Source organism: Xiphophorus hellerii, chromosome 17 (genome assembly GCF_003331165.1).
Source record: "Xiphophorus hellerii strain 12219 chromosome 17, Xiphophorus_hellerii-4.1, whole genome shotgun sequence".
In the NCBI taxonomy this organism is placed as follows: domain Eukaryota; kingdom Metazoa; phylum Chordata; class Actinopteri; order Cyprinodontiformes; family Poeciliidae; genus Xiphophorus; species Xiphophorus hellerii.
This window is the reverse complement of record NC_045688.1, coordinates 9,714,862-9,736,581: the sequence shown is the minus strand read 5'-3', so window position 1 is coordinate 9,736,581 and position 21,720 is coordinate 9,714,862. Positions and strand designations below refer to the sequence as shown.

Below are 21,720 nucleotides of genomic sequence, written 5' to 3'. Positions count from 1 at the left end.
TACAATGACATTTCTATTCTCACCGCAGGCTATTTGTGTCAAATACATATTACTCGATGCAAATCGTCTTCTCTGCAGTGGGATTGCTGGATCAAGAGGACGTCACAGACGCCATTCACGAGATTCGGCACAGCAAATTTACAATGCAAAAGCACAGACGAGACGCGGCTTTACATCACAGGTATAGGCAAATAGGAGGTGAGGTTTGAGGCAGATACTATTTTAAGCATGTACGTGTCGGTGTTTCTAATGAAGCCGCATGTTGTGACATGATCCAGTTTCATGACCGCAAGCTTTCCTGGCGAGAGCGATGCTAATGCTAATGCTAATGCTAAAACTGAAGACGAATCTTTCCGACCATCCCTGTGGTTTCCAGGTCTGAGGAGGAATGTAAGGAATGCAGTGCTTAGTTTATGGGAAACGTATCTAAAAGGGGGAAAGGATAAGACGTGACAAAGAAAAAAAAAACAACATTTGAGCTTTTTTAAGAGGGAAAATACATACAATGATGTACTGGGGCAAAAAAAAAAAAATTAGATACAATACAAAAAAATAATAAAAATTCTAAAAATATTTTAAAAAATTACTTTTGAAACTAGTTTTTTTCTAGAATATTTCTGGGATTGATCTCAAAATAATTTTTTTTTACTGTAGTTAGCACTGGGCAAAGGCAGAGGAGGTAATTTTTTTTCATTGATTATCTTTTTGTAATATCAGGACATAGAGATGTGAATGGACTAATTTTTCTATTCACATGGTCCAGAGGTTCTGTTGAACTTTTGTGACAACAGGAATTGTGTAAACAAATAGAACATTTATTTAAAACACTTCTATAAGGTTCAACTCTGTATCAAATTCATCAGTTTATATTTAAACAAAATTAGGTTCCTCTGTAAAATTCTGTAAATTAAATTCAAAATATAAATAAAAAAAGGGATTGCATTTATTTATACAATTGATTTTTGTCTGTTCCTTTTAACAACTGTAAAAAACAGTTTTTTAAAATTAAAGTTACATACCCCAACTTTAAATAAGGTAAAGTTATTTTAGTGATGCAAAGTTAGTAGAGAATCTCATTTGTTCTCTAAATGTGCATTAAAGATAATTCAACGCGACAGATGTTTTGGATAAACCAAACTGTTTAAAATATAATCACACTGTTTAATGCAGCTCTTAAAACGCTACAGACACAAAACAACAATTAATGGTTTGTAAATGGTTTTTATTAGCAAAATAAGGGAGATGAGTCTACAAAGATTCTCTTTACATGAAGAACATACACATACACAGACAGTTGTGGCAGTTTCTTTACATGAAAAGACCTGGGCTTGTTTACGTGTGTGTGTGTGTGTGTCGTCTCTCCTCTGGACCGCAGAGAAACAACCCGACTGTCACACTTCTCTTTAAATACAGGGAATGCTTTCATCTCTAAGCACATACTCAAAATTCCAAAATGGCTTACATCGCTTCACCCTCAACTTTACAACAGTCCAAAGTCTTCTCCAAATATGTTAAAATATACAATAAAATGTGATAAACCTGGTCTCTGTACTTAAAATACTTGAGTATATTAAACACTCAGTGCCTTGACTAACCGCTTTCTGAATGATTGGGAACATTTGATATATGTTTTTGTACAGTTTAAAAACCAGAGCCCCAGATTTGTGGGCTAAATGTAACAATATACATCTCAGTGTTGAGCTCTGATTGGCCGGAAAGGCCTTCGAATGTCATGACAGGTGGAATGCAAAGGGGGCGGGGCTAAAAGGACTGAAGAGGCTACATGTTGAACGCCTTGAACCTACAGATATTTTCCCCCTCCTAACAGCTCAGTGATGTGCACAAAGAAGATAGTAGAGACACTAATGTATGAAAACAGTTTACGTCTGTATGTATAGAACAACTTCAGCAGGCAACAGAACAAGCATCGAGACTATGACCGCAGTAAAAGGCATGCGAAGGCACAGGTACCAACGAACTGGACTCGGAATTGTTCCGCTTTCCTCCATCCTTGTTTTGGGAAAAAAAAAAAAAGGAGCTTTTCCAACCAACGGCAAGGTTTCTGTTTCCAGAAATGGCGGCAAAGAACGCTGAAATCTCCTACTCCTTGGAAATGAAAAACAAAGATTAAAACATTTAAAAAAAAAAGGACAAGTGATGCTTTTACATTGATACAAACAGCCTACACAAATGTAATAACGCTAGTTGAGAATGTTCCGAGACAGAAACATAAATAAAGCTGTTAAAAGTGGCGTATAGTACAGCACTGGTCCATCACTGATCCTCTTCTCATCCTCTCTACAAAAGATGCACAATGAGCTGGCTCCACCGCCTGAGGAGAAAGGAGACATGAAAGAATGATGGATGGAGAGGCAGAGCTCGACCCTGGCACCAATGCTTCTCTACGCACCCACATGGAGAAAATAGAAAAATCTAAATTAAAGCCTTGAGAAATATAAAAGAAATAAATTCCTACCAAAAGCAGGTCGTCCTCGTCGCTCAGAAAAGGCCGCAGTCTTTCAGGTTGTTCTTGATGATGACATCGGTGACGGCGTCGAAGACGAACTGCACGTTCTTGGTGTCTGTGGCGCAGGTGAAGTGGGTGTAAATCTCCTTGGTGTCCTTCCTCTTGTTCAGGTCCTCGAACTGACACTGGATATAGGCGGCCGCTTCCTCGTACGTGTTGGAGCCTGAGGAATGCCAGACGGGCGTAAGGATGGCGAAGGAGCACATCGCACAGAAAGAGGCAACCAAAACACATCAGGGTTTCTGCAGGTCTTAATAACTCAAATCTAAGACTTTTTAAGACTATTTAAGACCTTTGTCACTACAGAAATGTATATAAGAAACTGCAAATTCTGTCAACAGAAGTGAGCTAATGGCTAAGACAAACATCGTCCAGCCAAATGGATTTGTACTTATGTAAAAGCTAGCTAGCTTTAACTTTGCTAATTAGCTAGTAAGGTTATATTAGCAGCTAGTTGGCGGTAACAGCAACTGCACGCGACTCAAGTTTTTGCGAGACAGTAAAGCGTGCATGAGAAAAATTTTAACTACATAGAATATTGTCACTTTCCTAAAAGATTTAGGCAAAAAAAACAAAAAAAAAAAACACTTTTGGCAAAAAGTGTTTTTAGAAAAGTAACATATTAAATAGTCCTTTAACAAAATGCAAGAGCTGTAAATATTAACATATTTAAGTCCAACTTATTTTTGTTAAATGAATTTAAGACATTTTAAGGTCTTAATTTTAAACACATAAATTTAAGATGCTTTAAGACTTTTTAATAATGCGCGATACAGGTGGGCATTTATCGTACGTTTATCATTTATCATGATAAATTTCTTGTCAATGTTGACATGAAAAATCAAATTAAAAATGTTTGAACCCCTCCAAATGTTTTTTTCCCCACTGTTTGTTCAATGAGAGTATCAACAAATATCAATAAATTTTAAAAAATCAGATTAAATGCATTTACTGTGAGCAGTGTGATAATACAAATCACACTTCGTTAGTAAAAGTGATTAGCTCAATTTGTGTTTATGGACCTATAATTATTGTGCTATTCATTCACAACCAGTTACCTAAAAAGAAATAATAAATAGTTATAGTTTATTGTTATCACAATAGTACTGTAAAATATTGTGATATAACTTTCTTGTCGCCCAGCCCTAGTATACAGAGCCTTGCAGAAGTATCCATACCACTATTAAAATGACAAATGTCAATTTATTTTACTGGGAGTTTGGATGATTTACAAGTTTTATCATTTTTTCTTCCAGAAATAAGAATCTGAAAAGTGTGGCATGCATTTGGATTCAGCCCGTGTCTTGCCTGCATATTCAGGGTAGCAGATAGTGAGGGGACTCTTCTTGATTTTCTCCTCAAACAGATCCTTCTTGTTGAGGAAGAGGATGATGGAAGTGTCTGTGAACCACTTGTTGTTGCAGATGCTGTCAAACAGCTTCATACTCTCATGCATTCGGTTCTGAAGGGTAAAAAAAAGAAGAAGAAAGTTATGAGCTGTGTTCAGTGATCCATAAAGAATGATCTATCCTCTGTTTCACCAACCATCTCCTCATCCTCGGCCAGCACCAGGTCGTAGTCGCTCAGCGCCACGCAGAAGATGATGGCCGTCACGCCCTCGAAGCAATGGATCCACTTCTTCCTCTCAGATCGCTGACCGCCGACGTCAAACATTCTGGTGAGCAGACAGAAGCGTTACCGCAAACTACACAACCAGTAAAATAATCACACACAACACATTTTTGTGATTTCACTCAATCTTTTATGAAAAAAAAAAAAAAAAAAAGAAAACTAGAATTATCTAATTTTCAACTTTATCGGTCAAAAACCCATAAATCCCATCTTTATCAGGTTACTGAATGCACCAGACCTGAGAGCTAACACGTCATGCTAACGATAACAGAGGTCAGAAAAGAAGCTAATAGTGAATAATGAAGAGTGAGGTGCCTAAACACGAAGCAAAAAATGCGCTTTATTAAACAGAGAGCCACGCTTTATCAAATAACAGGAAGGCTACACATGCTAACCGCTAATACAAGAACTGCAGATATGACCATTTTGTCTTTGTTTTTAAAAAACATTAGCAACTAAAGTAAAATTGGTTTTATTTTACTTTGTAAATGTAGTAGTTATGTTTTTTTAATAATCCAGAAGGATTATCCAATAATTCGCTGATTATTGGGTCTTTAAATACGACAGTTACCATTATGCAATTTTAATAGTTGAGCTTTTTTTGCCAGGAAGACACCAAAGAACCAGAACTCTGCAGAAACTGAAGGACAGTAACAAAAACACACCGAGTGCAAGTTTGTTGCTGCTTTGGGTTAGATATAATCCGGGTAACTCTGACCTTTGCTCTTTGACTCAGAAGTAAACATTGCAGCAGTAGTGGCACATACCGGTACTTTGTTTTTTGTCTGTTTGTTTTACATTTCAGTTTTATTTACTGAAATTAAAGGCTGGAAAATGTCACACTGTGTGAGTTTTTCCTCCCATATTGATCCAAACACAGAGACTTTAAACTTTAGCATTGGAATCATTTGGGTAAGAAATATTTCAGTACTTTGCCATCTTGTGCTATTTTATTATTGTCATTTAACTTAAAGGCTTTCTAACAGCCTCGTAGTGTATTGAATATGTATTTATGTTTTATTAGTAATAGCTTTAAATGTAAAATGCAAACAGAGGGCAGCAATAAGCAGACCTCTGCTTATTTCGCAATGATCTTCTGAATATTTAGTAATTCATTTTGTAAGGTCAACAGGAAGATAAACTTGATTAATATCTTTAAATCTGTTCTTGAAGAAACACTTTACTGTATTTAGATGGATAAATTGTGTATTGACTCAAGGTTTTTGTCATTTCTGAGTGTTTTCTTTATTGGTTTTTGTTTTTATTTATCGTTTTTGTGAACCCCTACACCTAATGCTGTTTTTCTCAAATCAGACTCACGGTTTTGCAGGTAAATGTCAATAAAAGCACCAAAAACCTTAATTACAGCTTATAAAACAGATACTAGCAGCTCAGGCCCACATTTGCTTGTCAATAAAGCCAGAAAGATTAAATAAATAAAGCTTTCACCGCTTTAAGCGCTTTCATTGTTCAATTTCTGATCTAACCACCAGTGATGCTGAAATCGCCAACAATCCCTGCAATCGTGACATCATCGCGCCTGCTGCCCCTCCGCCCCCCTTCACTTCCCGTCTACGGCGTCAACAAAAGGCCCCGACTGAGTCACCGCTGATGTGCGCAACACCCTGAGACTGTCATAAACCTACAGCTGTACGTGTTCAAAGTGAGTTTCTATGGTGGAGATGAGTCAGTGACAGGAAGAAAAAAAAAAAAGCTAATTAAGCGTTTGAGTCAAAAACCCTGCCAACGTTCTCACTTGAAGTGAAGGTCTTTGAAGGTAAAGTGCGTCTCTACGATGCCCGTGGTTTTGACTCGGGTCCTCAGGACGTCCTGCTGGGTCGGGATGTAAGTGGGCTGGGATATCCTGTCCAGATCGTTCAAGTAGCTGAGAGCGGGACACAGGGAAGAGGAATGTAAACAGAGAGCGAAAGAGTGCAGGAAATGAGGCGAGCGTTTCTTCTTCTGCACCAACCAGAGGTGGGCAGAGTGGCTAAAATTATACCAAAGTACTTCTGCATGTTTTTACTTAAGTAAATGTTATTACTAAAGTAAAAGTAAAAAGTAGCTGCCCAAGAAGTGACAAGAGTAAAAAAAGTATTTGGTAAAAGGCAACAAAACATCCCTTAATATTTAAAAATTACATCATCCACACTAGTATTTTCAGGACCAAAATGATAACAATTTACATAATTACAAAATAATATCTGACAACAAAAAAATCAACTTCATTAAATATAAAACTTATTAAACTAACAAAAACTGAAGGTGTGCGTCTGGTAAACATTTGATTAAAATAAGCTCATATAAGAGTAGGGATGCTTCATAATAAAACTCCTTAAAGTAATAAAAATACTCTTAAAAGTACATTTTTTCCAAAATGTTACTCATGTTAATGGCAATAAGTAAATGTAGCTAATTTCTACCCACCTCTGGCACCAATTTAAAGCAACTAAAATCACATTTCTATAAATCAAATTTTATTTGTACAGTTCGAAGTACTTTAAATCATAAAAACACAAAAATACACATTCATAGAGCACACAATTGAAGCATTACATTTTGCCATAGTTACACACCAGATTGTTGATTAATGTTTCAAAAAGAACAAAAGTCTTTAAACAGGTGGATTTTTAGTCTCGATTTAAAAGGAACTGTTTCGGCTGTTTTGCAGTTTTCTGGAAATTTGTTCCAGATTTGTGGTGCGTAGAAGCTGAATGCTGCTTCTCCATGTTGATACAACAGCGGCAGATCTTTAGTGTGTTGTGGTGCTAAGCCATTCAGTGATTTAGAAACTAAAAATACTATTTAAAAGTCTATTTTCTGAGCTACAGGGAGTCGGCTGAACGCCAGCAGAACATTTTGCAGTTAAAAGTTTTAAAACAAGCAGATGATTCCATCTTTGGTGAAATAAAAGCCCAGAAGACGTTCAGTGCAACAATTCCTTTTGTCAAACTTAAACAATACCCCATTAACTCAGTGGCCAAAGCTTTGCCTCAACAAACAGGAGCCCAGTTGTTAATCTAATCTCTGCTCTTTTCAGCTCGGTGTGTGTGTGTGTGTGTGTGTGTTTGTGTGTATTGTTTTCCCAGTGGTCAGTAGCTTCCCAGTGGCTGCTCCAGTCCCTCCCACTGTAGGACAATGTGTAGCTGGACAGGAAGCTCCCGATGTGTGAGGCCGGTAATGGACTGGCCATCTGTCTGGGGGGCTGGCCCACATTCTGCCAGAACCTGCTGTGGTCCCTCAGGACCCCACCTGGGAGCTCACAGCTACTAAAAACACACACCGATCAGCTCACACTGCCTGGGGAAAGTATTCAAACCATGGCGGATGTTTCCTACATTTTGTCACATTAAAATCACCAAAATAAACATATTATGTTTGGGATTTTATCTGACAGAGCAACATAAAGTTAAGTGGAAGGATAATAACAAAATGACTAAAAGTCCAAACAGTGTGGTGCATATTTATATTCTGATACCACGGCGGGCTTGGCAGGTTTTTTGGGGAAAACCTTGTCTTACATTCTTTAAATTCCTCAAACTGCTGAAACTTTTAGTTTTCGCTTGCTGAATCTATTTATTACATAACAAAAATTTTATGACTCAAACTCTTTACATTGAGGTTATAAAAAAATCTGTAAGCCTTCTTTTGTCTTCCAACACATGGAAGTGGGACTGGAGGAACTAATGATCCAGCAGTGACCTGCAGCAGAACAGCTTGTGTTTGCTTCAGAGCAACAAAACAAAGCTGCTCTTAAAAAAAAAAAAAAAAAAAAAAAGTTGTTTTGTGATAATATCATTTGTTTCACAAATGATATTATCACAAATGTCCAATATCACAAACTTTAGCTTCAGAGGGAAGCGAACTGCTGTGTGTTTTCTAAAAAGCATGCTGTACTGAAGTGTAAGGTCAAAGATTAAGCAGCGTTTGGAAGCTGTGCTCTTTTAGCTCGACAGAGGAAGGTAAATATTGACAGAGTAAAAGTCCAGACAGATGCTGCGGCTCCGTTTCAGCGTCTGCTCGGCTGCAGAAGCACCTTTTCTGTTTGTTTGCACCCAAACGCCAGCAATTTCACATAAACCCAGCGGATCGCGGCGTCCTCGCTGCGAGTGACTCACCGATCTGGTGAACCAGCCGATTATCAAGCCGCCCATTTGTTTGTGTGCGTTTGTGTGACTCACTATGCCGCCGAGTCGTTGAGCTGATATTCGCGCGAGCGGCTGAAGCAGGCCTGGACTCCCCGGTCCACCCAGAGCCGCTTGATGACGCCGGCGAGCTCGGCCGTCATGAAGCCTTCCTCCGCCGAGCCGGCCAGGACGAACAGCTGCCGGGCGTCGTCCTGGCAACACGAAAACACATTCGTCCGCCATCAGAAGGAAAACTAAACACGTCAAACTGAAATGCTCATTTCTGGAACAGACATGCAGGTGTTTTTTTTTTTTTTTTTTTGTAAAGAGAAAACGTAGGTAGGATGTAAAGGAGGCTGTAAAAGTGCTTCATAAATTCAGATTTCCGGCTCGGATCCGACTCCCTCCCATCACTCACGGCTCTTGCAGCTTCACCGAAGTCAATCTTGAGGCGTCCCATGGCTCTGATGATGGCGATGATGGACTGGATGGTGTTGCTGTAGACCACAGCCTTGTACTGCTTACACTCCTCTTCTGAGTAACCCGCTTCATGGATGATTCTGCAAAACGGGGGGAAAAAAACAAACATTTTTCTCTTTTATTTGATCATCTTTTAGGGAGTTTTTCTTTCCCCACAGTTCCATCGTTTTTAGATAAAAGCTTCAAAAGAATGTAAACAATGTAAGATTAGAGCCTTAAATGTTCTGCAGTTTCGTATTAGAGCGTGATTTTCTTCTAGAAAGTATGTTGGTAATTATATTTTCGCTTTCTTGATCTACAGAAGATGTGAATTCTGGGAATTGTCTTATTGAGTTACTATTATAGTAAAAAACTCATGTTCAGCCCGTCCAAAGATAATAGTAGATTTTATGTGTTAAAATCTACATTTGATTTTCCGTTAGCTTTAAAAACTGGAGATGAAGGAGCTGTGGAGTAATAATGACAATTTGCAATCATATATAATCAATAAATTAGTCAATTAGGGCAGATAGATGATGAACAGATGATTAGACGGAAGAATAAATGGACATGGTGGGAAATGGAATGGATGGATGATATAAATAAAAGAGTTAATTGTTTATGAAGAAGCTTCATAAACAAAGGCATGTGAATAACTGATAGAAAATAGATGGGCTGATGAGCAAAACTAAAGAATCAATTCCTGGAATACCAGTTTAATTTCCTTTTCCTACTAATCCAGATAATCCGTTCATCAGATTCCAGACTTTGAGAGATTTCTCAGCGATCCTGGAAACGTACAGGACCTTCGTCGTTTGTCTGTAAATAAGTAACTAACCCAAACAACACCCCGGACAGCAGAACTCTGATCCGTGTTGTTTTCTCCTGTGAAAAGCGTCGGCAGCATGCGGCTCCTGCTGAGCGTGTGCGAGCTGACAGCCCTGCAGCAAATGTTATCTCCACCTGTTTGTTCACTTTTCTTTCTCAAAAAGACACAATCTATCCAGTGCTGCATGCGAGTCCTTCAGCTCGCCGCTTTGAAAGATAAAGAAAAAAAAGGGGGAAAAAAAAAAAGATTTTCTCAATATGGAGCTGCCAATGAAAACATTTGACTCACGGCTGCTGTGGTTAATACGCCACAAATCCAAAAAGAACAGAGCAGAAACAAAGGAGAATAAAAGTTTCTGGTGCGTTGATATTTACTGAGGATATTTCTAAAATTGTGACTGTAAAATGTGACTCATTTGGCGTCAGTAGACGGGATTCATTTTAGCTGCCAGTTTCACTTCAATCCAGAAACAGAGACTAGATAATGTCCTGTGGTGTAAACTACTGTTTATTTTGCACATCTCATGGATTTTGGCTGCAAAAAAAAATTTTTTTTAAATTATGTTTAGCAAAAACATTAATGACAATAAAACATTTTTTAGGCCTGCAATTAACAATTATTGTGGTTGCCTATTATTCAGATTATTATTTGATTAAATGAATGAAAAAATACTGGCACATTCTGCAGCTTTTTAATTTATACAATGTTAGAAATGCATTAAAAGATGAACAAATACTTTAATTCCTTTTTTTTTAAATAATAAAAATTCTATTGACTTTTTATTTTAATGTAGTAATATTCCATTAATGAACGCTTGAACATTTGTAGCTAAGGATGCGTCTGCAGTTAAATATTTTTAAAACAATGCTTCCAAAAGCTCAGCCGTTCCTGCTCGACTTTTTAAAAATGTTTTATTACAGAATCTGAACCCGGTGAAGCCAAGACCGTCACTTATGGAGTTCTGGGTTGTACATAATTACAGACAAATTAGGACTTTTTTATTCTTACATGCAATATGTATATATTTTTTTACACAGTTTTGGTGCAATTACTACTCTGGGTGTCTAATTCTTTCAGCAAATGGTTTTTTGAGTCTGTAAACTCCAGTTAACAATTAAACAATAAAAAGATTAGTTGGCAATTATTTTGATAATCGATTAATTCTTCTGATTAATTGTTTAAGTCCTATTTTTTTCCCTTTTGTTCCACACACACTAACCCCTAAGAGTCATTTAGAGAGGCCAATCGACCTGGGAGAAAGGCAGAGTACCCAGAGAGAATTCTGGGATTTGAACCCACAACCTTCCTGCTGCACAGTAATCTCTGTCCAGCCTGTATCTTGTATTTTTTAAGTGACTTTACTCGATGTATTTTAAAATAAAACAATTAGATGTTGTAGTAAAATGACACTCACTTCATCTGCTTGACAATTGTGCTTTTCCCTGATTCCCCAGCACCTGGAAAACACAAGAAACTCTTGTTAGAGCGAAAACAATCAGAAGAAAGGTGTTCAACTCGTTTCCACGACTCAACCTAAAAAGACTCGCTAAGACGACTCGTTGCCGTCGTGCTCGCTCTCGTTTCCCGCTGCTGGAACTTCTATTGAACACGCCGACTCACTGCGTGGTAGGAATTTTATCGTCGTGCTGTCTGGGCACGAAGGCTCGGGGTTAGACGAATAGATTGCTGTTGACGTGTGAGGGAAAAAAGGGAAACGCGGTGTCAGTGGAGAGGCGGCGAGGCCTTGTGAGCTTGTTGACTAATCAGACAGTTAAGTTGACCGATGAGGCGCCGCAGAGGAGGCCGTGCAGATCACTCAGAGTGTCATGGCAACTGCTTTGGCTCCTTTCAGGACGGAGTGGGAGCCATGTTGACCACCTGCTGCCCCCGTCTTTACGAAGCAAGGCCCCCATCCAAAACATTTCCTGTTCGACTCGCGCTAATGAGCTTTACCATCGGCTACATTAGGTCTGCTCAGCTGCAGCAGCGTCCTCGTGTTACACTGAAGCTCCAGGGAAAAGTCACAGCTTCTCTTTACTCTAGAAACAGAATATGGGGAAGTGGAACCACACGCCGACTTCTACCATTTCTGTCACCTCCTGATCCAGTCACAGAAAAAAGACCCGAAAAAACTGTGAGCACTTGTGTAAAACATACTTATTTTAGTTCCACTTTCAATGTAGGTGCAAAAATAAAAGTCACAATGCCCTTTTGCCAAGTTAGTTTTGTTTAAACAGGAAGTAGCTTCATGCACAAAGGAGAAAGTGTTTTGCAAAGTATTTCATACCATTAAACCATGTATTGTCAGAGTTGCTGCAAATTTCACCAACTCATTTAAGAAAGAATTTAAGAAAGAAATTTAAGACCAACTGGTGATACATTTGCACAGTTGATGCAAAGAGCTACTTAGCTAGCTGCTAACATACCCAAGGGTAGCCTCAACTGTCTGAGTGCGACCAAACCTTTTGCCTGACAGAAAAGTCCCATCAGAATTTTTTTTACACTAAATATACAAAGTTAAATAGTCCTGTCAAGACCACATTTAAGACCTGTGAATAACATGTTTCTGGAAACTTCCTATTCTAAAGAATTTAAGACTTTTCAAGGATGCGATCACCTTGATTTAATCATAACTTTATGTGACAAACTCTGCAGTGTTCTGCAGATTCTAGCAGGATTTAAAAGGATTGAGATCCATTTATTTGCTGACCAAATTCTCTGTTCCTAATAAAAAATCACTTCCACACAACATTATGCTGCCACTAGGCCTTTCACAACAACAACTGTTACTGGACAATAAATTCTCCAAGTAATTATTGTGATAAATTATAATGTTGTTTTCAGAGACCATTTTCAAATCATATATCAATAATTGCATAATAAGTCAAGTTTGTCCTTTCAAAGATGACAGAAACTGGAAGATATTTTAAACAATACAAAATAACCAAAAACAAATAAAATGGAGATAAGGACCACACACAACTGAAAACATTATGTCGTCTCTGTAAACATAACTTCCCTTTAAAAACATAAATCAAAGGAAGTCGTCATGCTAATTTTAATTTAGCATGGAGTTAATTGATTAATTGCAACAGGAAGTTAGAGTCAGTGCTAATTGGCCTCAATTAATGCTCTCCTTACCAGTCAGGCTGAATACACGTGCACACCACACTTTTCAGCTTTTATTTTGCAAACCCAACCTCACAATCATGCCCTGCTGTGTCTTCTCTCATAAAATCAAAATGAAACGCATTGAGGTTTGTGGCGACAAAATCTGGAACTGCTTTAGCAAACTACTGCATCTCTTTCGTCATGGCAACAGATGTGAAGTAAAGCGGAGTGATTATCACCTGAGGACACGTATTCTGATCATATGTCAGTGCTCCAGTGTTGCTGTGTCTGTGTGTGTGCTCTACGCCCTACGAGGCCAAACACGCGGCGCTGTGAATCCCCGAGGGACCACACATAGGCGTCCGCGGCGCTGCCTGGCTGAACACGGTTCACTGGTCAGCTGGCCCCATCTCTGGCTGCCTGGGAGCCACTAACAGGGCCACACACACTCTGCATACCGACAGAGCTGCTTTAATTTAGTATTTCCTGCAAAATTGTGAATAAATGCGTTAAATACGGCCAGCGCTGTAAATTTAATAAATGAAAGATTCTTGGCAGAACCAAAGAAATGTGTTCACAGCTGCTTTGTCGGCTTTTCAGCAGTAAAATTTGGACTAATCCCATCAAATTTGCATCCGAACCAGATTGATAGAAGAGACGTGAGCCATGTGTTGTGATAACTAAACACCAGTGGTGCCATTAAAGGGTGTGTCCTTCTACAAAGTCTGGAAGTTTCTTCAAAGATCTGACCTTATCGGGGCCCTTTCTGCGGAGTCTCGTTACGCGCCGCAGCTTTGATACGCCCACCTAAAGGCTGCAGCCGACCCAAACCGCTGCAGCAGCTGCTTTCTGTTTCTGGTTGGGGTTATTTTGGGAGAATCTGAGCCCCTTTCGGTGGGCTTCTTCCAGAGAGAAACAGGAGTCGATTCTGTCCGGCCTGCCGCAACTCCAAACTCCAGGATTTTTTTATGTCACAAACTGTGATTTAAAACAAAAAGCACACCTGGAGAAACGTTAATCGCGGAAAATTCCTTTCATTTTTCAGCATCAAGATAAACGCTTGTAGAGTTTGGCTCAATGTCCTCAACACATTAGCAGCTTTTTTTCCAGTCTTACGCATCTCTATTCCTCTTTTACATTCTTTCTGTCCCCCGGAAGTCTTTTTTTTCTTCCTTTATGATTTATTGTTCCTCTTGCTCGCTATCCGATTCCTCTTTTTTTTTGCCTACATCTCCCTCTGGGTGGATTCAAGCATGAGTCACTGGTGAAGGTTTCCAGAAGCTGGCGAGCGGTGCTACCCAACGGGGAGAAATGACCGCGGTTAATCACAGGGTTCCAGCTGCCAACGAGCAAAAAAAAAAAAAAGACAGAAAGTTTGATCTGGCTGCTTGTTGCGTCGATTTTAAAACAAAGAACTGGGGGACATCCAAAGCAGTACAATAAAAAAGTCAGTGAAACACCAGGGACTATTAATAAATTCTGCCCACAGTTGCATAACAGTTATAGAAAGAGTAATTAGGCTGAGGAGATTGTAATCTATTTCAGTGTGTAGATATGAATAGCAGGATAATTGGGTCCTGGAGAAGATGGGAATACGGCGGGAACAAAACGAAGAGGAGAGCTTCGTGAAAACGTTGACAGGCAGAAGGTAATATGCAAAAATTCTGTCATTTCAAATGCTAATTTCAGCTTTATGTCATAATGATACCAGAGACAAACAGCCACCACCAGCAAGAGAAATCAACCCAGCACCGCCTGAATGTGGGTAAGTTCATAAAGCAGGTCAATTTCATTAACCCACAAACCACAGCGTTGTGTGTAGTGTGTGTACTGTGTGTAGTTCCCACAGCCAGCCTGTGGGGGCAGCAGTGAGTCTGAGCTGCAGATGTGATGCTGAACAGATGTTTTAATGGAATTAGCTTAATGTTGCTAATTTCACCACTTCCACACTGGCTACTTTTGCTTTGGTATTTTCACTTTAGGCTATTTTCCTTCCACATTATAAAAATTATGTTTTAAAGTAATTTTTTATATTCTGTTCATGTTTATCATGAAGAAAAATGGCCATAATACTGTTATAAATTATATGTACCAACAAGTCGTCACCTATTTTGGTTTGATCAGTAGTCCTTAATGGTGATCAGAACTAAAATAGTTAAATATAGTTATCTATTAAACTCCTACAAATTTTAAATATAATACACCCATAATTTAGAACATTAACCATAAAAATAAATAAACAGAAGTATTTCAGTGCATGGGTAGAAAATTGTTTATGGGTTTAAATGGATGTAGAAATGAACAAAAACAACAAAAATAAAATACAGATTTTTTGATGTGAAGAAATGGGAAGGAACAAATTTCGTATCATGCCTAAAACTGTTAGCCTAAAATGCTAATAGTTTGCAATACATATAAGAAAATCATGAAATGACTGCTGGATTTAAATACGTCTAAGCAGGGATTGTAATTCCACTGAAATAAACCCAGGCCTAGCTTAATAAAGACTTAAGCTAATGTTAACATTTCTGGCTGCTGCGAATCTCTCGTTTTGCTTTAAGATTAACAAAGGCAACGCATTTAACAACTGGCTATTAGTTGTAGTGGAATAGAAATTGGAATTTAAAAATCCAATTTTTAAATTGGATTTTATAAAAATACATTGTAATTCATGTCATCCAAGTATCTTCAAAAGGTTGTGAAGCCAGTCTTGCCGGGAAGAGACGATATGTCTGATTATGTCCTGAACTCTGCTAATGCACCTCATTCGCTTTTGCCACACCTACTTTAATCTCTGTCTGGCAGAAGGACCGCAGAGTCTGGGATGTGATTCTTGCCCGATCGATGAAAGAGATGGTTTGAACTTCCTCCTTCTCTCTTTGCATCCCTGAAGCTTGGTCATCAACTCCTCTGGAGTTTGGGGTCGTAGTTCAGATATTTGAGTTTTTCAGGTGCTAATCACCTGCTTCCAGTGGTAAAAACGATACTTTGTTGCCTTGTTATGCCTTGTAGCTACAAAAGTAAAACAGCAAAAGCACAAATACCTTCCAGCTGCGTAGCATCCAAAACCAGAGGGAATAATTTTCCAAACATGCAAGCCTCAACCAAAAAACTGCAATGATTTAACAAGAAGAAGCGATCCTATAACCCTTGGTCTGACTGGGAAATTTTCAAAAAAGCTTCTATCTCAGTTAATCTGCTGTTTTGGAGAAAATAGATGGTCCTCATTCTGCTTAAGGTAGAAATATTCTAACATTGAATGTCCTGAAGACTAGAAACGGATCTTCAGTATTTTCTACAAACCTTCGTTTCACAGCTATAAAGTCCAAAGTGTAGCTACAGAATTTTGGTGGTAGAAGTAGAGACGCACCGATCCGATGTCGTTATCTGTATTGGTCCTGATATTGAAAAAAATTCTAGATTTATTTATTTTACTTTATATTTAGAATTCCCAATTGTACTTTTTGAATAATTTGAAAGTTTATTTATGATCAACGTAGTCAACCTATTGTTTTTGTCAGTTCCAGTTTCTTTATTATTTGTTTTACATTGACTGTTACACTCTTAATTGGACTGACAGAACAAATTAAAGTTGTTTTTTCATGTTTAACCAAGCTTGTGAAGCTATTGGTGTTTTTAAGTGTGCTCTACTGGCACAGAGTTATCAAATAAATGTGTAATTCAGTACATTTATATCTGGGTTTTAAAAAAAATACAAACGTCAGTATCGGATTGATTCAAAACATGTGCTCTTCTGTAACTTACACCAATATTACACAAAAGTGTGTTTCACTAGATTATTTTTATGTACACACACATTGAGCAAAGGGGTCAAAGCCACAAGATACACAACCCGCTGCCTCCTTTCAGCCATACTACCCATTTACATTCGATCCACGAGCTTTGTTGACCTTTTTATCTCCGTCGACAGGATGTGCTTAGAGTAAAACATGCCTGAGCTGCTTGTGAATCAGCTACTTCCACATTAATGTCCTTTTCTGCATCTGTTTATGTGCGGACTCTTAGCTCTGGTTTTGTGTTTTTCCCATGTACTATTCATTAGATGTTCTCATCTTACAGGCTCTCTGCGGCCTCCATCCAGTCCCGTAACCCGAAGAGGCCGAGCGGGTTACCTGGTTACCACGGCATTCAGATCGAACACGAACGACAGGCGACGCCACGCTACCCGCTATGCCAGCCGTTCTGTCATGAACTGGAGCAGCAGCGTCACATGGTTTCTGTGTGTTTATGCAACGGTTAGTGAAAAGTCGAGCTGAAGCCTTCAGGAACGTTAACAACAACTTGACCTGACTTGCTTACTTTCAATCAGCAAGTCCCGTCTGGTTCCAGAGCGCAGGAGGAATGTGTTTACCTTCAACACCAAAAGGTCTCATTTCAAACTCAAACAAGGCAAAACAGACACTTTATCCAACCTTGAATAAACCTTTAGGCATTTTGAAGCACGACTCAGTAATCTTTGGGATTTTTTTTTTTTTTTTTGCACAGATCAGCAAAAAACACATGAGGAATAGTGTGTGTCTTGCGCTGGCCCACAATTACGTCCAGAAAAGCTGCTGAGAACTCCTATTATTTAGCCTCGGTCAGGTGTTTCCCTGCTACTGGTACAGGTCTCAGACTTTGTGTCCTGCTAACCCACATACCAACATGTGTGCATGTCAACACTTCCCAAAGCAAGCTACCTATGGAACCCATGGAAAACTTCTCACCTGCTGCCATTTTATTTACAAGGGAAGCAAATGTTTCCACTAACACAGGCAATGGTACAATTTTATACAGAACTGCCTTCCAAATGCAAATAACTCGCATAAAAATTCATTAGATTATAACACCAACACGAACAAGTGTGTACAGGGTGTGGTGTGTGTTTAAATAGCATGTGTGACAGGTCTTTTTTTCTTACTGAAATAATAGGCGTAACACTTGGTGGTTTGGAAAATGATTTGGATGCACAAAACCAGTCAAAATGAGTTACTCCCAGGAGTAATGGAAGGGTAATGACAGGAGATTTGGTTATTTAAGGTGAAAAGTGACAATAGGGCTAAGAAACTGCTGTTTATGTGGCTTAGATAAATCAAACTTTGTTTCACAACAGCAGATGTAATTTACGGAATTGGTTGCACAAGAGATTTCAGTTTACGTCTTAGTGTTGAACTTGAGATAAACCCAAAACAAGCATTTAAAATCAGAAATATAATCATCAGAGGTGTGGCCAGAAGTTTTTTCTTAAAGGGGCGGCTTGATGAGGGCCACAAAAACCAAAAGCAGAACTTCAGGAAGCTAATGTCATATAATATGGGGAATGAAATAATGACAGATATTTATGAAAAACACAAAAATGACAAATGAACAATATATATAAAAAATAAATCTGTAGTAAATCTGTAATGTATGATCTGCCATTTATTGGCAGCATTTTTGTTGATTAAGTCAACATACAGATAATAATATCGGTCTATTTCTTTTTATTGTCTCCAGTGGTGAGGCAAAAAACCCTATACCATTAAAATTTTGGTATGGAAAAATAAAAAAATGAGATAAAACAGTAAGTGGGGCTGTACAAAATTCTTCTCTTTTAAAGACAAGGTTAGCACCAAAGCATTAGATTAAAATTTCTAAAACTCCACTTTCTGTACGACTTCATTATGGAAGCTGTACACTTCACTCAAAATACCACATAATTTAATATACACATATAATCAAATGGGGTTTTCCCCCAGTAAACTAGGAATCTCTTCCTTAACTGAATTTATAAAAAATCTAATTTGAATAAAGAGGAATTTCGGGGGAAAAAAGTCTAATTGTTCGTTTAAATTTTTTTTACATTTTAATCATATGCCTTAAAAAAAAAAAAAAAAACCTCGGACATGGTAGGAAAATATTTTTGATCTCATACAAAAAATAAAAAGGACAAGCATATTTCTTTTATAGTTTTGTGGGAACAACAAACTGAATTTTCAGCAATAAATTCCTTCTGCCTACTGATGCTCATAGTTCTGTACAATGTAAAAATCCCCAAACTGCTCAACCAGAACTACACAAATCAATTTAAACCAAATACGGGAAAAAACACAACTAACAGAGAAACGAATAAATAAATTTAAGATATCTAAATTAAATTAAAAGTCAACAAAGAACTTTTTTTTTTTTTACAAGTTTAAGAGTTTTTAAGGCAAAAATTGAGGTGATTGAATTCAATATTTTTTGAGGGCTCTTATCCGATACTAAAGAGTGTCTGACATACAACTCTTGTTAAATTTGCCTTCATACATATTTAGAGGAGTGGCCATAACCTCCCTTCAGCCCCCATTTGGCTGTGCCTCTGTCATTACTATGGAGTGAAGGAAAAACTGTTCAGCCCTTCAGATACTCGGCCTTATGTCCTCTACAACCAAAAAAAGCTAAAAAAAGACTAATTGAAACACAGTCACAATAACTCAGGCCTGGGCTCCTAATGAGCACCGAGTCGACTTCCACTGCTACTAGAGGAAATGTGCCATTGTTAGGATGATTTAGTCAAACGATCTGCAGAGGAGGCTAATGGCACTAAGAAAGAAAAAACTTAAAATGAATCCAAGTCAAACCCCCGAAATATAAGAAAAAGTCTCGAAACGATACATTACCACTAAATAAGTCAAAGTAGTGGATGTTTAAGTAACAAAAAGGGTTAAAACAGATGTTTCGCCGTGTCTTAAACCACGAAGAAGTGAAGAGTTAACGGTTAACTTGAGCTAGCAAAAAAAAGGTGGGGGTGCTAACGATGCGGATTGAAAAAAAAACCCCCAAATATTTCAATTCACAACTAACATTAAGCAATAAATGAAGTGTTTTTTAGGGGTTTTTTTTGCTGATCAGTAGTTCTTTTTTTAAATTATAATTTCTTTTCAAACACATAAAGAAGTTAGTCGAGTCCCCACCCGTCCACACTCCCCCAGCTTCGGCTCTCTTCCTTACCGAGCAGCAGCAGCTTGACCTCCCTGGCTGCCTTCTCCCCGTCGTCCCGCAGATTCCTGTCGATCATTTTACTGCGCTCCACCGCCGCCTTGTCCTCGGTACTCAACGTGCACCCCATTCTCCACTACGTCCTTCAGACCCAGGTGGTGTGGAAAAAAAAAATATCTAACACACCATATATACCCACATGAAATCTTCAACAAACTACCCCTCACCCCGAACACACGCCCTTTTTCATACGACGGGCAATCGATCTGTTTGTGTGTGTGTGTTGGGGCGAAGAAAAGGGAAGCGAATCGACTTCTTTAAAACAAAAAAGAAAGAAAAATTGCTTCTTCACCCAGATGTAATGTCCTCAGGTTGAAAAAATTTTTTCGCTACTTCCGATAGAAAGCTAGCTGTATAGTAAAGCAGTCCCTCGTTGATGTGGCTGCCCACTGTACGCGTCCATCCGCTGCAGCAGCGACTGCTGGTACTGTGAGAGAAGCTACTAGGCGACAGCAGCCGAGTTCCGCAAGCAGACAAAGTCACATCCGGAAAAGCCCTTCACAATAAAGTTCACCACGCTAACAGAAAGCCCCGTCTGTCAGAAAATAAATATTTGGAATGTGTAGCCTTAAGAAATTATAGAAAAGGAGGACAATATAAAATCCCATCGACAAAAAAGGATTAAGGCAAATGAAAAAATAATCCCCCTCTGTATTCAGATTTTAATCTCATAATTCTAACTTTAAGACAAAACACCAGGAAGCAAATAGGGTTGATGACAGAGATGTAAGCAATGCATGAGAACATTAATTTAAAGTCAGAATTCTGAGATTAAAGTCTCAGAATTACATACTTCTCATACGTAATTTTTGTACTATTATAGCAATAAAAGTGTCAAATTATCAGTGGTACTGATAAAAAAGAAAGTGTGCATCAGTTTTTTATTTATTTGTCAAAAGCTCTTGACACAGTCAGACAGCTTGGTTTAAAAATGATCTGTGTAAAGGGTCTCAGTGCATAATGTTATTTCTCAGTTTTGATTGTCTTATTGTGGTTTGGTGCTACTGGACTTTTTTTTATATCTGATTTCATCTCCAAAGGCTCATATTACTGAACCATTGTTCAAGGCAGATAGTTAGCCAGTTAGACACACACAAACACACCCACACCCACACACACACACATATATATATATATATATATATATATATATATATATATATATATATATATATATATATATAGTGGTTTTTATATTATACTGCCAGGTTAGCAGGTCTTGGCTAGAAATTACATTTTATTTTGAAGTTGAAAGATAAAACCGGAAACAGCGTGATAGCCAATACTTCAAGCATTGCCACTAAAGAGCTCATATTTCCTTTTTAAAGAGATTTTTAAAGCTTATGTCCACTTTCTATGTAAATATATAAATCAGGGGTTACAATTACTGACATAAGTAATACCACAGTAACATTAATATACAATATAGTTGTAGTTCTCTGAATTCCACAGCCTCTGTTTGACTAAATGTAAATTATTATCCAACACATCCATCATGTATTCTTCCCATGGGAACCACACATCTAACCAGTGATGGTAGACTGATTGTAAACGCATCAAGCTGTACAACAACCATTGTTTTAGATTTAAATAATTTAACATGTTAAACTAAGTCAAGCATGAATAATCAGCGTTGACAGTCGCTGGTTGTTACTGTTTAACTTCTAGACTCTTCTGTCGAGATCACTGAAAAATTGAAGCATCGTATTAATTTCAAATGTGACCAAATGAGAAGAAATGCAAATATGGCACGTTGACCTTTTTGTTATATACTGGTTGAGTGTTTTCCCTCTGTTGTATGTATACATACACACACACAAACGCCCACACACACACACACACACACACACACACACACACACACACACACACACACAACTCCTGTAGGTTTGCAGGAAGACAAAATACAGCTGTAGATTGAACAGTCTCATTTAACTACTGTACTAACAGAGGACACACCGAACTGGATTTGCATTCAAAAGAACTTACTTCTGCTTACAGAAAAACATATCTCT

General features: G+C 38.2%; 1 protein-coding gene across 1 annotated transcript; it reads right to left on the bottom strand.

Moving 5' to 3' along the window:
• Positions 1–1,201: 1,201 nt before the first annotated feature.
• gnai1 (guanine nucleotide binding protein (G protein), alpha inhibiting activity polypeptide 1) lies at positions 1,202–20,142 on the bottom strand. The gene is made up of 9 exons (XM_032589484.1): positions 19,658–20,142; positions 10,989–11,031; positions 8,705–8,846; positions 8,341–8,498; positions 5,916–6,044; positions 4,073–4,202; positions 3,836–3,989; positions 2,477–2,690; positions 1,202–2,332 (listed from the first exon to the last, which is right to left on the bottom strand). Exons 1-8 carry the CDS (start codon positions 19,773–19,775, stop codon positions 2,500–2,502), a joined length of 1,065 nt encoding a protein of 354 aa, XP_032445375.1. The 5' UTR covers positions 19,776–20,142; the 3' UTR covers positions 1,202–2,332; positions 2,477–2,499.
• Positions 20,143–21,720: the final 1,578 nt, after the last annotated feature.